At 46.3% G+C, this 20,949-nt stretch overlaps 1 protein-coding gene and 1 long non-coding RNA gene across 2 annotated transcripts; one reads left to right on the forward strand and one right to left on the reverse strand.

The window, feature by feature from the left end:
* The first annotated feature begins 1,533 nt into the window (after positions 1–1,533).
* On the forward strand, positions 1,534–3,747 carry LOC120645197. The gene is made up of 5 exons (XM_039921969.1): positions 1,534–1,710; positions 1,802–2,018; positions 2,120–2,305; positions 2,386–3,299; positions 3,491–3,747. Coding segments are annotated over exons 1-4 (630 nt in total). The 5' UTR covers positions 1,534–1,708; the 3' UTR covers positions 2,611–3,299; positions 3,491–3,747.
* Positions 3,748–6,024: 2,277 nt separating this feature from the next.
* LOC120646405 lies at positions 6,025–8,132 on the reverse strand. Its single transcript, XR_005664420.1, has 3 exons — positions 7,780–8,132; positions 6,894–7,698; positions 6,025–6,791 (listed from the first exon to the last, which is right to left on the reverse strand). It is a non-coding gene; the product is annotated as an uncharacterized LOC120646405 (long non-coding RNA).
* Between the last annotated feature and the right edge of the window lie 12,817 nt (positions 8,133–20,949).

Raw genomic sequence — 20,949 nt, forward strand, 5'->3', positions numbered from 1 at the left:
CGACTCCTAAGGCCTTGCTCAATGAAGAGTTGCGCACTATCATGATGTATGTGTTGACGAACCTAGTGGAAGTCGTGCCGTACATACAGTAAGTTCTCAACAAACTATTTCCTCGAGTATTAACTGTTCTGCATCCAACCCCCTTTACCTCTCGTTTATATAGGGAATTTACTCAATAATTCTGGCGTCGCTGAAGAGATCCAACTCCGCAGGAAGTTGACGTCCTTCTTAAATCCGGTGCGGGACAAAGAGCCCCCGATTTCATTTCTTGGTTCAAGCACAAGGTATAACAAACCATCATGCTTGTTAGACATTTGAAGTTTCTTATCCGTGCGAATAGTATGACAAATCATCATGCTTCTACCTGCAGGCCCAAAATGACACGTCTATGTGTCCCGAGTTGAGACAGGTTGCCAACGGTTGTGCCTATAGGGTCTTGTCATATTCCGGTTATGACGTTAATGGATATCGCTTTCACACAAGAAGCCACGAGTAGAGTCGGCCCAATCGAAGAACAACAAATTCCGGAGTTTGTACGACAGCCCTTGATGGGGTCGAGTATTATGGCATAATTGAAGAAATCTATGAACTCACATTTCATGGTTGCAAACCTCTTAAGCCTGTCATATTCAAATGCCATTGGTTTGATCCTAACGAAGTGCGACGGACCCCTCATCTCGGCCTAGTCGAAATTCGCCAGTCATCAGTGTATCCAGGAGACGATGTGTATATTGTATTATCTCTCATATCCGTGCAAAACTGACGATCGCCTTATGGGTTGGGACGTTGTGTATAAGGTATCACCACACGGTAAAGTACCTATTCCAAATAATGAGGATTACAACATAGACCCAAACACATATGACGGGGAATTCTTTCAAGAAGATGGGCTTGAAGGACATTTTGAGATAGACTTAACCGGAGTGATCGAAATGGAAGTACACGATGATGAAATGGTTGATGACGAGGACGCTGGTGAGGAGGTTCGTAATGCGAAGGACCTAGAATTACTTGAGCGATTACAATTAGGCAATGACAATGAGGATGAAATTCCACCGTTAGAGCACGGGCTTGAACTTCTCGACTTGCGTGATAGTGATGATGAGACATATGATCTAGCTAATCCCGATGAAGATGATTATTTCTAATACATGTATGATCCGTACTAATTGATTTATTAATGTTACTTTCTAATGATGTCACATTTATTTTTTTTCTCTTTATAAGATCGTTTTGTATATATGTGCTGATTGGTTTACTATTTTTAATTGCAGGTGATTGAAGAAAGATGCTGGGCGGCGGACTTCAATGATCGGTCGCCTCACTGTACAGAAGAATGATGCCACACTCGGATGCTAGTGAGGGCTCCGATAGGAGTTCCAGGTTGGGGCGAGGCAAGGGTCAAGGGAAGGGTGGACCCAAGAGGGGTCGAGGGAAGGGTGGAGGCAGGAGGCGTCGAGAGCCTTCGCCTGTACCGCCTTCTCAGGAGGAGGAGGAGGAGGAGGAGGAGGAGCCTGCCCATGACCAGGAGCAGGAGCGGGAGGAGGAGGAGTGGCAGGCGGACGCGCAGGAGGAGGAGGGGGAGTCGTCTGAGGAGGACACGGCCGAGGATACCTCTACGCCGGCTGTTTGGTTACGAGGTCCTTCGCGATTCCCAGATAGGCCGATACCTGTTGCCTTGCGCCCGCTGATTCGACCGAGCGGGGATATGTAAGTAATTTGACATGTTATTACTACTTTTTCATTTCCTAACTCGGAAATCACAGTACAAACTAATATTTTCTCTTAATCACTTTTGCAGGAGTTGGACTGTCCTCAGTGGCGGTGCTCACAAACACAAGGTCAACGACATCCTGGGTCTTTTGTGCAGGGAGCACTTCCCAGGCCTGGTCCACTATCAAGGACGGTACGAGCCGGCCTGGATGTGGGACCACTACATCGCCGCCAACAACGATCAGTTGGATCGGAGCGGCAGAGCCTTTGAGAACAAGGCGGAGCGGGTAAAGGCCGAGCTCTGGGTAAGTTTTCCCCGGCAAAAAATAGTCAATACATCACATTCATTGAACATTTTGTTAATAATGACATGATCCATCGTCTTTATATGCGGGATTTTTACAAGTGTGACGAGGGATACGAGGAGCGGGCGGCGATTGTGGCTCACAATCGATGCGTTAAACTCGTGAAGGACATGCATTATGAGGCGCAAGTCCAGTGCGTCATCAACTATTGTGCACATTTCCTAAAGCAGAAGATCGGGAAGACTGAGGCGAGTGATTTGAAGCTGACCCGAGAGCAATATTTACAGGTAAGTTCAAATTTATTGTAAGATGAAAAACATCGTTAAATGTCTCTCTTCTTACATGTCATGCATTTGATCACGTGTAGGTTCCTGCGTGGTGGTGTCGTAATGACACCGTGTGCTGGGAGCGCATAGTGGACAAGTGGTTCAACCCCGAGTGGCAGGCTTTGCATGACGCTGGCCGGCAGTGGCGATTGCTGATGCCAGGTCCAGCGCACCATCAAGGCAGCCTCAACAACGACGAGTACAGGGCTAGATGGGTACACACTACACAGACTTATTTCTCTAATCTAACATTCAATTCAGCATAATTTGTAATCAACTTCTTCCTTTTTCGCAGTCGTCCTCACATGAAGGCTAGGAGTGCAACCCGTTCGTGCGATGAGCTCTGGCCCGCAAGGGCAAGGCGACATCCAACGTCACCTACAACCCTGACGACCCGCCCTCGGCATACAGCAACCCGTCCGTCCACAGTCGTATCCAGGCATACACAGAGATGGGAAGACAGGTCCATAGGCCAGACTGGGATCCGAGGACCCAGCCCCTTGATGGAGAAGTCATTATGAGGGTGGGAGGAGGCAAGAAACATGGGTGCTACTACATTGGCGATTGCCTTGTAGACATGGCCAGCATTCCCACCCTCTCCCAGATTCGAGCGAGGAGCACGACCAATAGCCCGGCCATATGCCCACGGCTGTCCGCGTCGCAGCTCCAAGTGCAGGAAATTCAGATTATTTCTTATTTATTCATAGTTCGTTCATTTTGTACATATATTTGATTTGCATTGTAACATTGTCATTAAATATTGTAGAACCAAATGCTAGCGCAAAAGGCGGCGTACGAGGCGGCGTTGGCCGAAGAGAGGAGATTACGAGAAGAGAACGAGCAGAAGCAGGCGGCCGAGATGGCCCAGATGTACAACTACATTCGAAGTCTTTCTGTCCAAATGGGTAATCCCATCCCAGTCTTCCCTGTGGTTCCTGCTCCTATTACTCCTCCGGTGAGTATCTTGAAAACCCTTTAGTTTCTTTTGAAGTATTAGATACTTAAAGAACTTTAGACTTTAGAGATTGTGACTTATATTACTCACTTTACGATTTAGGGGACCTACATATTTAGACTTGTTTATATTATAACTTGAGAACTTGGTTTTTGTCTCACCTGCAATTTACTGTCTTACATTTTTTGCAGAATCTATCGGCGGCATCGAATACGCCAGACTTGTCGCCGGGCATCTCACCGACGCTCCCACAGCAGTTGTTCCCACCTCAGTTCGGCGGCCCACCACCGTTCGACGGCCCACCGCAGCCATAAACTAGTTTATTTCAATATTTATGGACTTGTGAACTTCTAGATATGTATTTGTGAACTTCTGGATATGTTGTGAACTTGCAGGACTTTGCATTGGACTTCTGGATGTGTTTGAAGTTATTTGTGGCTAGTTGTGATATATAGTGCCTGTGATGTTTGTTGTGATATATATGTGATATGTAATGCTTGTGATATATATGTTGTGATATGTAGTCCTTTATACGTGAAAAACAAAAAAAAAGATTTGTTTGGTCACTTTGCCGTGTGCCAGGGACTAGGCACACGGCAAAGTGACCATATGGCCAGCCCTGGACAGCAAGTTTGCCGTGTGCCAAGACCGGACACACGGCGAACTGACCATTGTTCGCCGTGTGCCAGAAAAAAGGCACACGGCGAACCTAAACACTTTGTCGTGTGCCAAAACCCAGGACACATGGCGAAGAGCTCTGCTGCTGGGCCCCGCGTGACCAAGTTCGCCATGTGCCTATCCAAGTGGCGCACGACAAAGTGGGAAATTTCGCCGTGTGCCTACTTCCTGGCACACGGCGAGTCTTCTGTCATGTCGTTAGGCCGTTGTCACGATGTCAATGCCTTTTTTTTTGCCGTGTACCCTTGGATACACACGGCGAATGTATTTGCCGTGTGCCCGATAAATGGCACACAGCAAACTAGGCCTTTGCCGTGCCTAGCGCTGCCGTCGGGTGTTCGCCGTCGGCCACCGACGGCGAAGACTTCGCCATGTGCCTACTAAGCCTTTGCCATGTGCTTGGTGCACACGGTGAATTAGCCAATTCCGGTAGTGCGCCGTGCCCCGTCTACTCTTACTGCCGCAGCCGCGCGTTCCTCGTGTTTGACCCCGCCGCATCGACGGCGCACTACAAGGTGCTGCTAGAGCCCGAGCCCGTCGAGCCTGATGGAGTGGCCGCCGGCAGCGTGGGCATGGCAGGAGTTCTCATCGGAGACCGGGAGGTGGGAGGAGAAGGTGTTCGTCCCGGACGGCGAGGCGGAGGGGACGGTTGGGGACTTGTGGTCGCTGCTGAATTCGTTGGACTACCAGTTAGAGCCCCGATGGCGCTTCGCCGCCTACTGGCAGGGAGCACTCTACATACATTGCAGTGGTGAATTTGTTTCAAGGTAAGTTACTAAATTGTCAAACCTTGTTGATGAGAATCCACACTTGTTAGCTTTCCAACAACATGTTGCAAGTTTTCTTGATAAGTTTTTTTTTTCAAAAGGGGTTTTCTTCATAAGTATTTTATTTTAGGAGGAAGTCCGGTTTACACCTTTCAACTATCACAAAAATTCGATTCTCAACCTTGAACTGCAAAACCGGATAACAAAGGCCATCCAAATATTGAAACCGGACAAATTTGGCATCTTAGGTGGTTTTCCATTTTGTGAGAATTAAAATATTCAAATTTAATCTAAAATCATAAGTAATTCATTTTAAATGGAAAAAAAAATACGAAATGGGTATCAAAAGTTTTCTAAAAATATAACATATCTATTGGCACGATACTTTTCAGTATTTAGATCTATTTTTTTTATTTTCATAATATCTGGTTGCTTTTAGTTATATATATATTATTTTGAATAACTAAGACCAAAATAGAGCAATAATAGATAGATTACATTTTTAGAAAAAAATGATGCTAGTTTCATTTTTTTCTGATTTAAAATGAATTAGTTTTGACTTTTTAGATCTAACTAGAATTTTTTATTTTTCTAAAAAATACAAAACCACATTGAAAACCACCGGGGGCCAAATTTGCCCGGTTTCGACAGTTGGATGGCTTGTGTTATCTGGTTTTGTAGTTGAAAGTTGAAAATTAGACTTTTGCGATAGTTCGAGTGTGTAATTAGGACTTTCCCTTTATTTTATTTTTGGATAGTTTTCTTAATATATGTTGTTGATCCATGGATGTATAAAAAAATGTGGTTTTACAGGTTTTCCTTGCAGGATGGTAAGTACAAGGTGATCAAATCGCCAATAGACCTCGCTGAGTGCAAGAGCGATGATGTACGGTCTTTTCTAGGGAGATCAGAGAAGGGGGTGTACTTTGCAGCTATTTATCCTATGGACATACTCCCTTCATTCCAAAATGCAGGTCGTTTTGGCTTTTTTAGATTAATAGTGTTTGCTAAGCACCTAGATATAATATATGTCTAGAAACATAGTAAAATATATGAATCTAGAAATGTCAAAACGACCTATATTTTGGAACGGAGAGAATACTTTGTGTATGGGTCCTCAGTGAATCCAGTGATCAGACAGGGTGGGTGTCAAGGTATCACAGCAAACTCAATACATACTCTTGGTGGTTGCATGAGCAGAAATGTGACGAGCTGAATGCGTCATGGATCTTGGATATTCGTAATAAGAAGAGGAGCCAAGAGGTGGCATCATCCGTGCAACAAGATGCTTGCTGGAACTCGGACGTCGACGATGGCAGCACCGTCGACGCTTCGGACGATGAAGAGAAGGGTTCCTGGTGGTATGTCGAATTCCTCGGATTTCATCCGTACAAGGAGGTTATCTTCCTGTGTCACGGAGGGTCCGCGGCCATGGCTTGTTGTTTGAACAGCTCAAAGGTTCAGTATTTAGGAGACATAAACCTGGCAGGAGGTACCTACAATTGTGGTGAACGTGAAGCATTTGTGTATACACCATGCTTGATTGGTGATGCTTAGCATATATGTGCGTGTCAGGAATTGCAGAAGCACTAGCCAATTGCCCTTTGAACTTGCCTGTCAGGAATGTGCTGTCTATTGCCAAGTAAGGTCTACAACCATTGAGGAACCCATCTATACAAGGTTTCTGGCAAAGAAAAATCTCCTGAATCTGATTTTCCCATTTACTGTATAATGATCAATAATGACTGAGCTACCAGGACAAGGTCTCTCAATTTCTGCTTTCAAACTAAACAAGTTATCGAAGCTGCTGTCCCAATCACCATAAAGTCGTTTCAATGCAAGTTGTTGACCCTTATATACCCTGTGATAGGGAATGCTCACCTTGTGGTGCTCTTTAAGTTTCTTTTGCAAAGCTCTTGCTCCCAAAGTAGGCTCTTGTATCAGAAAATCCTTCATCTTCCAACATATCCAATGTTTGGCAGCATTTCGTACGGTCTTTTTTCCTTCTACTGCTAGAACAAGCATGAGAAAAATTATTCCTCTTCACCTACAAAACAGTAACGTAGATATTTAGTAGAGATCTTCACCTACAAAACAGCAACAAACATTGTACTTGAACTTGTAGTACCAATTAAGAAATTGTCCTTACCACTTGTCCACTGTTGTAGATGCATGAAGCCTCCATGGACAATTATCCTCCAATTTCCTTGCACAATAGGCTCAGAACCTCCTTCTTGAACTTTTTTTGGTCTTAAATTCAAACTCATGTTTGATTGCATGTTGACAAAGAGCTAACTTGAATTCTGACATGTCACGATAAGTACTGCATACTTCCATAGGAGGATCTTCTTGATCAAAATCAAGAATTGGTGCGGATTTACTTCTTCATATGCCTCTTCCTCTGAGTCATCCTCTGAGTTATCCTCAAACTCATCTTCTGAGTCATCCTCAGCCTCTGTAGGATTAGTCTCCACTGGTACAATTTCCTTCCCTTTCTCAGAACATCCAGGGGCAATGTCAAGTACATGGTCTCCTCGTGAACACCAACACGTTCATCCTCTGGGTAATCATCCTCATTCTACACTGTGTTTTCAGGCTGCCCTTCACCAACAAACTCCCACTCAGTGATAGGCTCAAATGTCTTAGAGGGATCACAATAAGAGACGAACATCTGCACAACTTTCTCCTTACAGTGTATATCAAACATAGACATCAAATCATGGTTTGATTTTACTTCTGAAAAATTCTTAAGAACAATATCATAGTACTGGACATGTGCAACTTCCAAGTAATCTACAGGGTACTTGCCTGTAACTGATTCTATGAAATCCTTATAATTCGACAAATCTGAATCAACAACCATCTTGAAAGTAAAACATTTGACATCCTTTCTAGCCTTTTTGTGATTGCCAAGCAAATGAATTTTCAATAGATAACAACTAGCTGAATCCATCCTGTAAGAGCACAATAACAATGGCATGAAACTATGGTTGCAATGGTGAAGCTATGGAGGACAAGGACATCACCAAACATACCCTGTCTCTTTGGCTGCGCTGGCTGCGTGGCTGGCTGGCTCCACTGCTTGGGTGGGCCCTGCTTGACTGGCGCCTGCTTGGCCGGCCGCCTCACCAGCGATGCCATGCTACCCCTCAGCTTGGCCACGTGTCGACCTGCCTTGGGCGCGCCGGCCGCGTCCCCGGGTGCCTCCTCGGCCGCGCGGGGCACCTCTGTTCTGGCGGCGGCGGATCCCGTGTCCCCTGTGCGGGGTGGATCCCTGCCAGCGCCGCCCGCCTGCGAGGCCCCGCGGGGCGCCTCCCTGCCAACGCCGCCCGCCTCCGAGCTTGCGCGGGGCGCCTCCTTGCCCGTGCCGCCAGATCTCCTCGGCCGCGCAGGGCACCCCTGAGGCCGCGCAGGCCACCTCTGTTCTGGCGGCGGCGGATCCCGTGTCCCCTGCGCGGGGTGGATCCCTGTCAGCGCCGCCGGCCTCCGAGGCCCCGCGGGGCGCCTCCCTGCCAATGCGGCCCGCCTCCGAGCTTGCGCGGGGCGCCTCCCTGCCCGCGCCACCAGATCTCGTGGCTGCGCGGGGCACCTCCCTGCCCGGGCGGACTGCCTTTGTGGCGTTGCCCTCCTCCGTGCCTGCGTAGGGCGCCTCCATGGCCACGCCTGCCATCCCGGCGGCCGTGCCGCCCCCCTCCATGGATGCGCCGCTGCCTAGGGTTACGCAGAGGAGCCGCGATGGGGAGGCCGAGAGGAAGGGCTGGGCGAGTACTGGCCTCGTGCAGATAAGACTTCTCCCCTTCTTTTTGACTCAAAGGGCATTTTTGTCTTTTCCCGCTGCCTGGCCCACACAGTTAATGGTGCACGCTAATAGAAGTGACAGAAGTGTCAAATTGGCAACACAATTTTGAGTTGGGGGCATATAGGTAAGATCTGAAGTTTTGATGTCAAATGAGCAACCCTGATTATTTGTACTCTCAAATAGGCAAATTTCTGTTCAGGCATCAGCCATGCAAGTTATTGAACATATTTTGACTCTGAAAGAAGAAGAGAAACTGATGGCCTTGTGCTGTGGGCGTGGTGGGATGCACGAAATAAAGTTAATGCTGGTGAACAACTCAAGCCAGTGAATGCTATTGTGTACAAGGCCCGGTCTGTTGCTGATGTGGGTGATGTTGTTCCAACTGTTAAGCTTCCTGGTCTAGGAGGGTCTTGTCAGCGATGGAAGCCTCCACCTTAGGGAACATGGAAGATTAATATTGATGGTGCTTTTTGGGAGCAAGAGAAGAAGGGAGCGTGGGGCTTTGTTGTGCGTGATGAGCTGGGGCCTGCAACTATGGCAGGAGCTGGTTCCCTGGAGACGGTTTGTGACGCGCAGACTGCGGAGTCGCATGCTTGTTTAGCAGCTCTTCAGGCTGCGGCTGATTAGGGACTTCAGAATGTTATACTTCAGACCGATTCACAGATGGCTTTGCAATCTGATATGTATGATCGTGCACGTGGTGGGATGCTCTTCCGAGAAGCTAAATTTATCATGGCGATTAACTTCAATTCTGTGGCAGTTGTACATGCCCCTCGTTCTTGTCATTGTGTGGCTCATGAATTGGCCCGATTAGGCCGAGGTCGGGACCCGGATCATCCTGCTGTTTGGATGCACCCCCTCCCTGATTTTGTAACTATGGTGTTGGTTTGTGGCATTACTGATCCCGAGGTAAGTTAATAAAGAGCCAAATAATTTACTATAAAAAAAAGAAATTCGTCGTCGCCTGGCCGTTTCCTGTCAATTCCTCGCACCCACACAATCATCAACAACCTAGCAATCCGTTTGTACCATATGCAAGCAGAGCCATTCGCCGTCACCGGACACCATCACCATCCTCCCCAGTCTGCCGCAAGCCATGGGAGAAGGCGGGCGCCGGTGAGCAAGGACATCCCGGTGCCTTGCGTGGTTTAGGTCATGATGGTGTAGTGGCCGTCGTCTGCCGGCCTGTTGCGTGCCCGGATGGCTGGAACGAGCGGGCGTCGCCGCAGCTGTGCCATGGCCATGGGAGCCGCCGCGAAGCACTATGCTCCGGCCATCCCAAGGCCTGGCTGGTGGCCGTGGCGTGATCAGGAGTGAGGGGTGGTTCTCCCCGGGCCAATGGCCAGCAAGGGGAGGATCTGGCATGGGGTAGCCAACTTGATTAACTATCTTTGTGTGTGCTACATTCCTATCTTTCCTACTGATCTCAATTTGCCTTAAAATAGTATATTGTTAAGATTCATACCATGCTATATATATAGATATGCTTTGTGGATACATTAATCTTTTTATAGGCCGTAACAACACAAGAGCACGAACCTAGTGAATACATATAGGAGTGCCGTACCACTTCAACACCTCAAAGACCCCAGTATTTTGCACCCCATCAAACTGAATCAGGGAGTTTTCGAGTCATTTGTGTATACCCCCTGCATGATCAGAATTTAGTTTAGTGTTTTGCTGTTCTGGTGTTTCCTTCATGAGGCAATGGAGAAGTTATAACATATGTTTGAGTTTTGTTATTAATTACGTTAAATATTGTTAAATTTTTTGCAGCAGTTAGAGCATCTCCAAGAGCTCTTGTATCTATGAATAGCTAAAATCCTGATATAGCTATTATGTAAAATTAAATAGCTAGCGAAAAAGGGTTGAAATTCAATAGCATCTCCAAAATTCAAAAAGGAATGACTAGCGCTAAGCGCTAAGCAAAGATGCCCAGCGGCACCCATAGAAAACGAGGATAGAAGATGAGGTAAATAGAGTTTCTGTTGGATGGGTTTTTTTTTGTTTTTCTTTTCTTTTTTTAACTAACCCAAGATATAAGAGTTTTTGAAGATGCTCTTAGGAACATCTAATTCTTTTTTGCGCTTGCTGTTCCAGTTTTGTGTAGATGGCTGCGTGCTACACACGTACTAGCCAAAGAACGAAGATAAGGCATATGTACATATGCCATGTATTGCAATTCCGAACCAAAGAAGGCGTATGGATCAGTTTTGGCAGGGGTGGTAATGGGCCATGGCCCTAGTGGCCTATTCACAGCCCAATAAGGTCCTTAAATATTTTAGTTCAAAATTATATAAGATTAGAGACCAATCCTTTTAGGGTCCGGCTTTTAGATTTTCTAGTTTAAAATTTTGGGCCCTTTACCATCCCTAAGTATTAGTAAGATACGAATACACCTCTCTCTAACTTAACTTGGCAAATCTTTGCAGATTACTTATTTGTCCAGAAAAAAAAAGAAGAGACAGAACATTCTAGGGCTTGCATTGGTTGGGTTTCTCTGCACTCTGCCGTCTACGCCCGTACGTCGTCCATGGAGGCCGAGGCGGCGATGGCTCCACCCAACGACCTGCTCGCCGACGTCCTCGGCCGTCTCCCGGCGCGCAGCCTCGCCGCGTCGCGGCGAGTCTGCAAGGCTTGGCGCGACCTCGTCGACGAGCGGCGGCTTCTGCTCCGGCTGCGGTGCCTCCTCCCGCACTCGCTGCGCGGCCTCTTCATCAACTACCAGAACTACAAGCGGCCGCACTTCTTCGCCCGGCCGGCGCCCTCGGGCGCCGGCGACGGCGGGGCCCCCATCGACAGCAGGTTCGATTACATCGCGCGAGCGCGAGAGGAGCGCAACAGCTGTTACGAGGTCATGGATCACTGTAACGGCCTCGTCCTCTACTGGGACAGCGACGAGGAGGTGCTGTATGAACTACAGAGGCGGTCAAATGCACAGAACTAAGAATGGTGGGAGGAGGAAGATGATGAACGGTGGCGAGAGACAAAAGAAATGCGCCCAAACGCTGCTCCTTTTCTTTGTATTGATGCAACTCACACCGCACTCGTAACAACAGCGGCATTAGAGGTTAAATAGACTAACTAAACTACCCCTTCAGCCATGCAACACGTAGCCCACCATGCACCACACGTCCAGGCCGAATTCCCAGCCACTTCGCACGAATAGGCTGCAACCCACGCGATCCTGAAGAAGCGGTCCTTATCCTGTGGAAGGACAGGTGGCGCTCTAGTCTAAGAGGGGGGAGGGGGTGAATTATGCAAACTAAAAACTTAGACCTATGGCTCCAACTATTTGCACAATATTAAACTAAAACATGCTATCTAGATATGCAACTATGGTTGTTCTAGTGTGAAACCCCTATCCCAAAAGAGTTTAGCAACCTATAGCCTTTCCTATCAAGAAACTACTCTATGAAAGTAAAGGCACACAAATTGCTAGTATGAAATGCGGAAGCTTAAAGAGCGGGATAGGAGAATGCAAACTCTCGACGCGGGTGTTTATCCCGTGGTTCGGTTAGCCACAAAGGAACACCTACATCCACGTTGTTGTAGCACTCACTAAGAGTATTGTTACTCGGCCACCAAGTCTCTTCCGTGAACACAATCACGGTCACCTTGGCCCCGGGTTCCACTAAGGAGCTTCTCCACAAAGAATGGGGGTCTCCACGTCCTCCGTACAAAGTTGTCGTCGCCGCTCCACACCAAGTCGGAGGGTCGATGACGTTGCCGGCGAGCCTCACAGCTCCAAGGGGCCTGCGCACCAAGCTCTTCTTTTGGTTCACTAGAGAACCACAGCACAGGGGCTCAAGGCCTTGCAATCTCACTCACTAAGAGCTAATCATTTACACAACACTCTCAAAGTGTGCTAAGGGCTAAGGATATGAACACTAAGCTCTTGGATGGCTTGGAGTGGTTCTTGGGTGTGTATGTGACTTCCTTGAACTCCAGCAAGCATCAAATGGCCGGGGGATGCCATATATATAGGCCTCCAAGTCGTGGAGCCATTGCTCCAACGGTCATCAGAAATCTGCGTATCATCGGATGAACCGATGCCTCTGGCAGGGGTAGCGTCGGTTCATCCGGTCACTCTAAGACCCGTAGTAGCTGTTGAACTCCTGACAGCTGACACAGTGATCATCGGTTGAACCGATGCTTGCCCGTCGGTTAAACCGTTCACTCACAGTACTCAACTAGCCATTGGCCTTCTTCTCTTCTGCTGACGTCATTACACCGGTGCTTTGCTCCGATGCATCACCGGTTCATCCGGTGCTGAAAAATCTTCACCCGGGCGCTTGACATCGTCTCTGGAACATAGTATGCCCAATGCACCGATGCCTGTCATGATGGCGTCGGTTCAACCGGTGCCTCACAAACACCAGGGCGTCGGATTTTCCGACAACCATCGGATGCACCGATGCTTGGGCATCGGTTCAACCGGTGCTATTGATTTCTGCAGAACTCGTCCAATTCAGTGTTTCTTTGAGTTCTATCTCTGTGTTTTGCTTTGCATGGCCTTTTTACTTCATCCCTGGGATCTAGAAATGTTCACTTAACAATACCATTAGTCCCATTGATTGCGTTGTCATTCGATCACCAAAATCACTCGAAATGGCATAAAGGGTGCCATGTTCGTTACAATCTCCCCCCTTTTTGGTGATTGATGATAACACAATCAAAGCTAGCATAATATTTGTAAAAAATGACAAATTTAACCGCTTGATATCAATTGAAACCAATTGAAACCGCTTACACTTGCTTGGATGCTTACCATCATCCAATGATGACTTGGCCTCCCCCTAAAACCATGATTCCCTCTTTGATTTTCCCTCTTTTTCGCTACTTCTCCCTCATGACTTGATTCACTTGGCATGTCTCCTTCTTTGGAATATACTTTTCCTTCTTGGGAAAACATCTCTCCCCCTTTGTTGGAAAACATGCCTTGCTTTGGTCCACATTTCCCCCCCCCTTTGGAATCAAATCACCTAAAAGGTCTTGCACCTAAAAGGTCTTGCAAAACAATATAGCTCAAGAGAAGATTAGTAGTCTAGGGAGTTAGTTCCATGACTCATGATCCAAAGATATGATATCAATGAAGATACCAAATGAAAAATTCACTACGGTGGATCACAAAATCACGAAACTAGCATGACATGAGTTAAGCTCTCCATAAGTATGTGCACGAAAAGATAATGTGAAAATCAAGTGCACAACTAGATGTTATAACTAGAGAGCTTAGATTATATCATGCACGGAGGTAGCTCTAAAAATTATAATGAATTGACAATGATATCAATTGAATAAATTTAGAACCTTGCATACCTCCGGGGGATTAATTTGTTTACCTTGGATGTACCGAATTGACGGTGACTTGCATATGGTACCAATTGAAGTTGAATACCAATTGAAAGTCTTTGAAAGAAGAGCACTTGGTACACCAAGGTTAAGCAAATGTATGAGCACATAACATAGCCTATGAACTTAGATATGAGCATTTAAGTTCAATAGAGCATGGCTCAATATGCATGAAAGCACAATTTATCTAATCACTCTTATAGGGTTGTTTGTTCACATTGATCGTGAGAAACATTCTCTTAGAGTGTTAACTCTATCGTGAGACTACAAAAGATAAACTTGGAAACATGTTAGTCTCAAAATCACAAACCATAGGATGAGATCCCCCTAAATGTGTGCATTTAGTGTTTGAATCACCAAGCAAATGTATGCACATTGATTTTGACACAATTAGGAAGTTTACCCTATGGCTTGTGTTCATGGTACACATATGAAATACATACCTCATGAGATGCATGTACCATGAAGGGTAACCTTGTGTAGCTTTCTACACACTTATCAAACAATATGGATTGCTCATGGCTTAGAATCATGACACAAGCAACCCACCATATATAGCACTAGGAGATACAATGTATGCAAATAACCTAGCAAAAAGCAATGGAACTACATGATACTTGAATTGAAATCTAGCTACCATTACCTTATGGGAGACTTGGGCAACAAATGTCCAAGTTGAGAGCTTAGCTTCTTTGGCTTGAACCTTCACTTCAACTTGTAAGCTAAGCATCCAAATCCCCCGAAGCCGTCCTTGGCTTTAAATCTCCTTTGGAACCCACACCATTTGAGGCCCCTTCATATTGGTTATGACATCCTTGGGAACCCAAATGGAGCGATTCCAACTCCTTTCTTGCTTCCCAACCTTATGAGCAACCACCTTGCCATTAGTTTTCTTCTTGATCACATAGGAGGTGCTATTGCTTTTGTTCCTCTGGTTGGGCTTGATGTAGATGAGAGAACTTTTGATTGTAAGCATCTTCTTGTTCTTCTCATCCGAAAGATTCTTCCTTGGTTGAGGACACTTGTTGGACTTGTGACCTTCTTTGTGGCACTTTGAGCAAGTCACGGTGGACCTCTTCTCAAGCTTCTTCTCTATGTCTTCACGGTTATCTTGAGAAGGTTGAACATTACTCTTTATGCCTTTGCCCTTCAATCTATACAAGTCCTTCATGAGCCTTTCCACTTCTTGCTTGAGCTCATCATTCTCCTTGGCAATGAGATCATCACATGATTCTAAACATTCTCATTGCATTTCTCATTGCAAGGGTTAGAACAAGAATTATCAATTAAATCAATGCAAGAAGTTGAAGCATCTACCCTAGAGATACGAATTGCACAAGAGATAGTTTGCTTTATTTCTAAAGAGTCATTAGTATCATTAATGCTCTAAAATTGTAATTTGAGCTCTTCATGCTCCTTGCAAAGAAATTTGAATTTGCACATTAAATCTTCAAAATTTGTAGCAAGAGAAGCATTTAGATCTTTGAGAGCACTAAGGTTTTTGATTTCTTTTGATTGTTTCTTATTGACTTTTTGGTGCTCATGAATAAGGTCAAGAAGTTCATCAATTGAAGGAGAGTCGGGGTCATCATTACTTACATCGCTATCCATACCTTTGGCCATAAAGCAAGTATTGGATGATGATCCCATGCGAGTGGTGAATTTCTTGTTTGATTCATCACTTGAACTTGATTCTTCACCACCGCTAACCCATTCACCAAATATGGCAAATGATTCATGCTTGGCCTTCTTCTCCTTCTTTTGCTTGTTCTTTTTGAACTTCTTCTCAACCTTCATAAGTTGATGGTGAGGCCCATCTTTGAGGAAGACCACATACCCCATGGAGTTGATTTCATTCAAGCATTTGTTCATCTTTTTTACTTGCTTGTAAAGGTAGGGGTTCATTGGCTCTTGATCATCACTTGAGGAGCTTTGACATGCCTCCTCTTCTTCCTCTTCACTTGAGCTACCATTGATGGTCATCTTCTTCAACTTTTTGACTTGCTTGCATGCAAGTGCACTATGTGTTGGTGAAGAAGGTGGCGCTCTTGGCTTGATATCATGGCGTAGCTCATGTGCGATCACCTTGTTGAGGACTTGATTTGGTGTCATTGTGTTGATATCTTTCTAATGTAGAATTGTGGTCACCAAATCATAGTCCGGCCTTCGGAGGGAGTGAAGGATCTTACGAATGAGTTCCAAATCTTTAATTTTCTTCACATCTAAAGAGTTAATCTCATTCATAAGAATATTCAACCGTGAGTACATAGTTTCGGCATTTTCATGATCAAGTTGCTTGAAGCTATTAAGTTTATCAATGAAAACATGATATCTTTCATTTGCAACATCTTTTGTGCCTTCATGGTTCTCACTAATAGTTTTCCATAAAACTTGAGCATTTTCGCAAGCAAACACACGGTTGAACACATTTTCACCAAGAGAGTTTAAAATAGCACACTTGGCTATAGCATCATATTGCTTCTCTTGTTGACTATTGCTCCTAGTTCCTTCACTTGTTACTCTCCAAATATTTAGGCCCTTAGCTTGGAGGTGTGATTGCATCAAAATCTTCCATCGTTGGAAGCCCGTGCCATCGAAACGTGGAGGAGGTCCTAGAGAATCCATCCCTTCCCCTAAAAGAGATAACTCACTAGGCGGTGAAGCCTAACTGATCAAGTGAGCTGGTAAAACACAAATTGCCAATGGAATTGGCTTTCTTTGTGATGGAAGTGAGTCCCGGCTCTGATACCAATTGAAAGGACCGGTGACGCTCTAGCCTAAGAGGGGGAGGGGGTGAATTAGGCAAACTAAAAACTTAGACCTATGGTTCAAACTATTTGCACAATATTAAACTAAAACATGCTATCTAGATGTGCAACTATTGTTGTTCTCGTGTGAAACCCCTATCCCAAAAGAGTTTAGCAACCTATAGCCTTTCCTATCAAGAAACTACTCTATGAAAGTAAAGGCACACAAATTGCTAGTATGAAATGCGGAAGCTTAAAGAGCGGAATAGGAGAATGCAAACTCTCGACGCGGGTGTTTATCCCGTGGTTCGGTTAGCCACAAAGGCACACCTACATCCACGTTATTGTAGCACTCACTAAGAGTATTGCTACTCGGCCACCAAGTCTCTTCCGTGAACACAATCACGGTCACCTTGTCCCCGGGTTCCACTAAGGAGCTTCTCCATAAAGGATGAGGGTCTCCACGTCCCCCCGTATAAAGTTGTCGTCGCCGCTCCACACCAAGTCGGAGGGTTGATGACGTTGCCGGCGAGCTTCACAGCTCCAAGGGGCCGGCGCACCAAACTCTTCTTTTGGTTCACTAGAGAAACACAGCACAAGGGCTCAAGGCCTTGCAATCTCACTCCTTAAGAGCTAATCCTTTACACAACATTCTCAAAGTGTGCTAAGGGCTAAGGATATGAACACTAAGCTCTTGGATGGCTTGGAGTGGTTCTTGGGTGTGTATGTGACTTTCTTGAACTCCAGCAAGCATCAAATGGACGGGGGATGCCATATATATAGGCTTCCAAGTCGTGGAGCCGTTGCTCCAACGGTCAGCAGAAATCTACGTATCATCGGATGAATCGATGCCTCTGGCAGGGGTAGCGTCGGTTCATCCGGTCACTCTAAGACCCGTAGTAGCCGTTGAACTCCTGACAGCTGACACAGTGATCATCGGTTGAACCGATGCTTGCCCGTCGGTTAAACCGTTCACTCACAGCACTCAACTAGCCGTTGGCCTTCTTCTCTTGTGCTGACGTCATTACACCGGTGCTTTGCTCCGATGCATCACCGGTTCATCCGGTGCTGAAGAATCTTCACCTGGGCGCTTGACATCGTCTCTGGAACATAGTATGCCCAATGCACCGATGCCTGTCGTGATGCCGTCGGTTCAACCGGTGCCTCACAAACACCAGGGCGTCGGATCTTCCGACAACCATCGGATGCACCGATGATTGGGTATCGGTTCAACCGGTGCTACTGATTTCTGCAGAACTCGTCCAATTCTTTGTTTTCTTTGAGTTCTATCTTCGTGTTTTGCTTTGCATGACCTTTTTACTTCATCCCTGGGATTTAGAAATGTTCACTTAACAATAACATTAGTCCCATTGATTGCGTTGTCATTCGATCACCAAAATCACTCGAAATGGCATAAAGGGTGCCATGTTCGTTACATCCTGGCCTCCTAGCCATGCATGGTGCCGTGTATCTTGCTGTCGTCTTGCATCGCCTTGCCACGTCCACACGCAGCAACGATCTCATCCCTTGGAGACCTGGACAGCCCACGACGCTCCGACGTTCCTGGCTGCAGCTACTGACCATTGCTACACTGAGCACAAACTAACTAGCTTGGCCACTACGTGAACTCAGCACACACGCACACGAACGCATGCACACGATTCAGATCGCCACACGATCAGCACACACCGGCTACGCGCACGAACGTGCCACCGCACTCGACGCTCGATCGCGCGCGCGCACACGCGATACGCCACTCTACCCGCCAGCCGCGCCCACTCTACGGCTGGGTTTATTCCTAACACTGTACGTGTGTAACCCCACGACGCGGCGGTGGACGCGCCTGCCGCCGCTGCCGTGCTGCTCCGGCCAGTACTCTTGGCGGCGGCGCCTCCGCGCGTTCCTCGTGTTCGACCCCGCCGCATCACCGGCGCACTACAAGGTGCTGCTGGAGCCCGTCGTCGTGTACGATGCTTGCCACCTGATGGAGTGGCCGGCGGTGGCGTGGGCGTGACAGGAGTTCTCGTCGGAGAGCGGGAGGTGGGAAGAGGTGTTCGTCCGGGACGGCGAGTCGGCGGGGACGGTTGGGGACATCATGTTGTTGTCGTTGCTGGATGCGTTGAACTACCAGTTCGAGCCCCGATGGCGCTTCGCCGCCTACTGGCAGGGAGCACTCTACATACATTGCAGTGGTGAATTTGTTTCAAGGTAGGTTAATAAATTGCCAAACCTTGTTGATGAGAATAATCCACACTTATTAGCTTCCAACAACCACCTTGTTGATGAGAATCCAAATCCACACTTATAAGTTTTTTTTTGGAAGGGGCTTTATTTCTTGATATAAATATTTTATTTTTTGGATTTTTTTTTATATTTTATTGATCCATGGATGTATCAAAAAAAAATGTGGTTTTACAGGTTTTCCTTGGAGGATGATAAATACAAGGTGATCAAGTCCCCAATAGACCTCGCTGAGTGCAAGAACGATGTACGGTCTTTTCTAGGGAGATCAGAGAAGGGGGTGTACTTTGCAGCTATTGATCCTATGGACATACTTCGGGTTTGGATCCTCCGTGAATCCAGTGATCACTACGGGAAACCCCCAGATTATCGTGTGCCAAAACGTTTGCCGTGTGCCAGCAGAAACAGCACACGACAAACGGTTGGCACACGGCAATGTTTGTATTATTTGGGGTACTATATTCGTAATAAACAAAAAAAATACAGAATCAGTCATCTTTGCCGTGTGCATTGGCCCAGGCACACGGCAAATGGACCATCTTTTGCCGTGTGCAATGACCTAGGCACACAGTAAAGATTGAGCCTTTGCCGTGTGCCAGGCCTAGGTGGCACACGACAAACGTCCCTCGCCACGTCAGCTTGGTAGCCGGCCAAAAAAATTTGCCGTAGGTCAGCCAGGGCACACGGCAAAAGCTTTGCCGTGTACCCGATATATTGCACACGGCAAAGGGTCCCTTTGCCGACGGCTGTTTGCCGTGTGCCCTTTGCCGTGTGCGGCACACGGCAAACCATTTGCCGTGGGCTTTTGGGCCTTTGTCGTGTGCCCCTGGCACACAGCAAAAGGGCTGTCTCCCATAGTGGATCAGACGGTGTGGGTGCCAAAGCATCACAGTAAACTCAAGACATACTCTTGGTTGTTGCATGAGCAGAAATGTGACAAGCTGAGATACGATGCGCGCTGGATCTTGGACATTCCTAACAAAAGGTAGCCAAGCAGAGGTATCGTTACAGCGAGATGTTTGCTGGAACTTGGACGATGATGACGACGACAACATTACGGACGATAGTTCAAATGATGAAAACGTTGCAGATGGTGAAGAGGAGGGTTTCCGCGATGGGTACATCAAATTCCTTGGGTTTCATCCATATAAGGAGGTTGCATCCATATTTAGGACCCATACTGCACCTGGCAGGTGCCTACAATCGTGGTCAACGTGAAGCATTTGTGTATACGCCATGCTTGATTTGGTGATTAGCATATATGTAATATGCGTACCAGCGTTCTGTGTCCTAGCTAGAACATTTTTGTTTGACTCTTCGTTCTGTGTCCTGTGAGTCCTTCAATTTAATTAAGCCTGTTGGAAGGAACCCTGTACTCCTGTTTTTAATACTGAGTTTGCATGATCTTGGAACATTTTTGTTTCAAGATCTAACCTTTTTGTTTTGTTGTGCGGCGTGGCATGTATAAAACCTTTTTTTTTGCCTATTCGGTCCGGACTTTCCCTCTTTTAAATATATAACAGTCATCAGCTCTCCTGCTAGTTCATTTTAAAGAAAAAAATCTAGCTTTTTTTTAATATTTTAGATCATCCATCATTGATGTAATGAGTCTATATATACGCATATGCATACAACAGTGAGGTAATGGACATGATGATTGCATTGAGCCTCTCTTGGACGGTATACACGAGAGTTACAACGCTTGGGGTAGGGGGTTGTCTGAGAAAAGTTTAGGGGCGGTGGCTGCAAATGTTTTTACTGCCATAGTTCATTTGAAAGAGTTGGGTGACGACCTTATATATCATGGTGTATTTCTTAATTCATTGAAAAAATACAAACTTGATTCACTAACTTCGTATGCTACATTCATATCTTTCATACTGATCTCAATTTTCATTAAAATAGTATATTAAGATTCATACCATGTTATATGCTTTGTGGATATGTTAATCCTTTTACAGCCCCTAGCAGCGCACAGGCAACCTAGTGAATACATAGGAGTGGTGTACCACTTGAACACCTCAAAGACCCATATTTTCACTACGGGAAACAATCAATTTGCC

The sequence above is a fragment of the Panicum virgatum genome, chromosome 8K (assembly GCF_016808335.1).
Source record: "Panicum virgatum strain AP13 chromosome 8K, P.virgatum_v5, whole genome shotgun sequence".
In the NCBI taxonomy this organism is placed as follows: Eukaryota; Viridiplantae; Streptophyta; class Magnoliopsida; order Poales; family Poaceae; genus Panicum; species Panicum virgatum.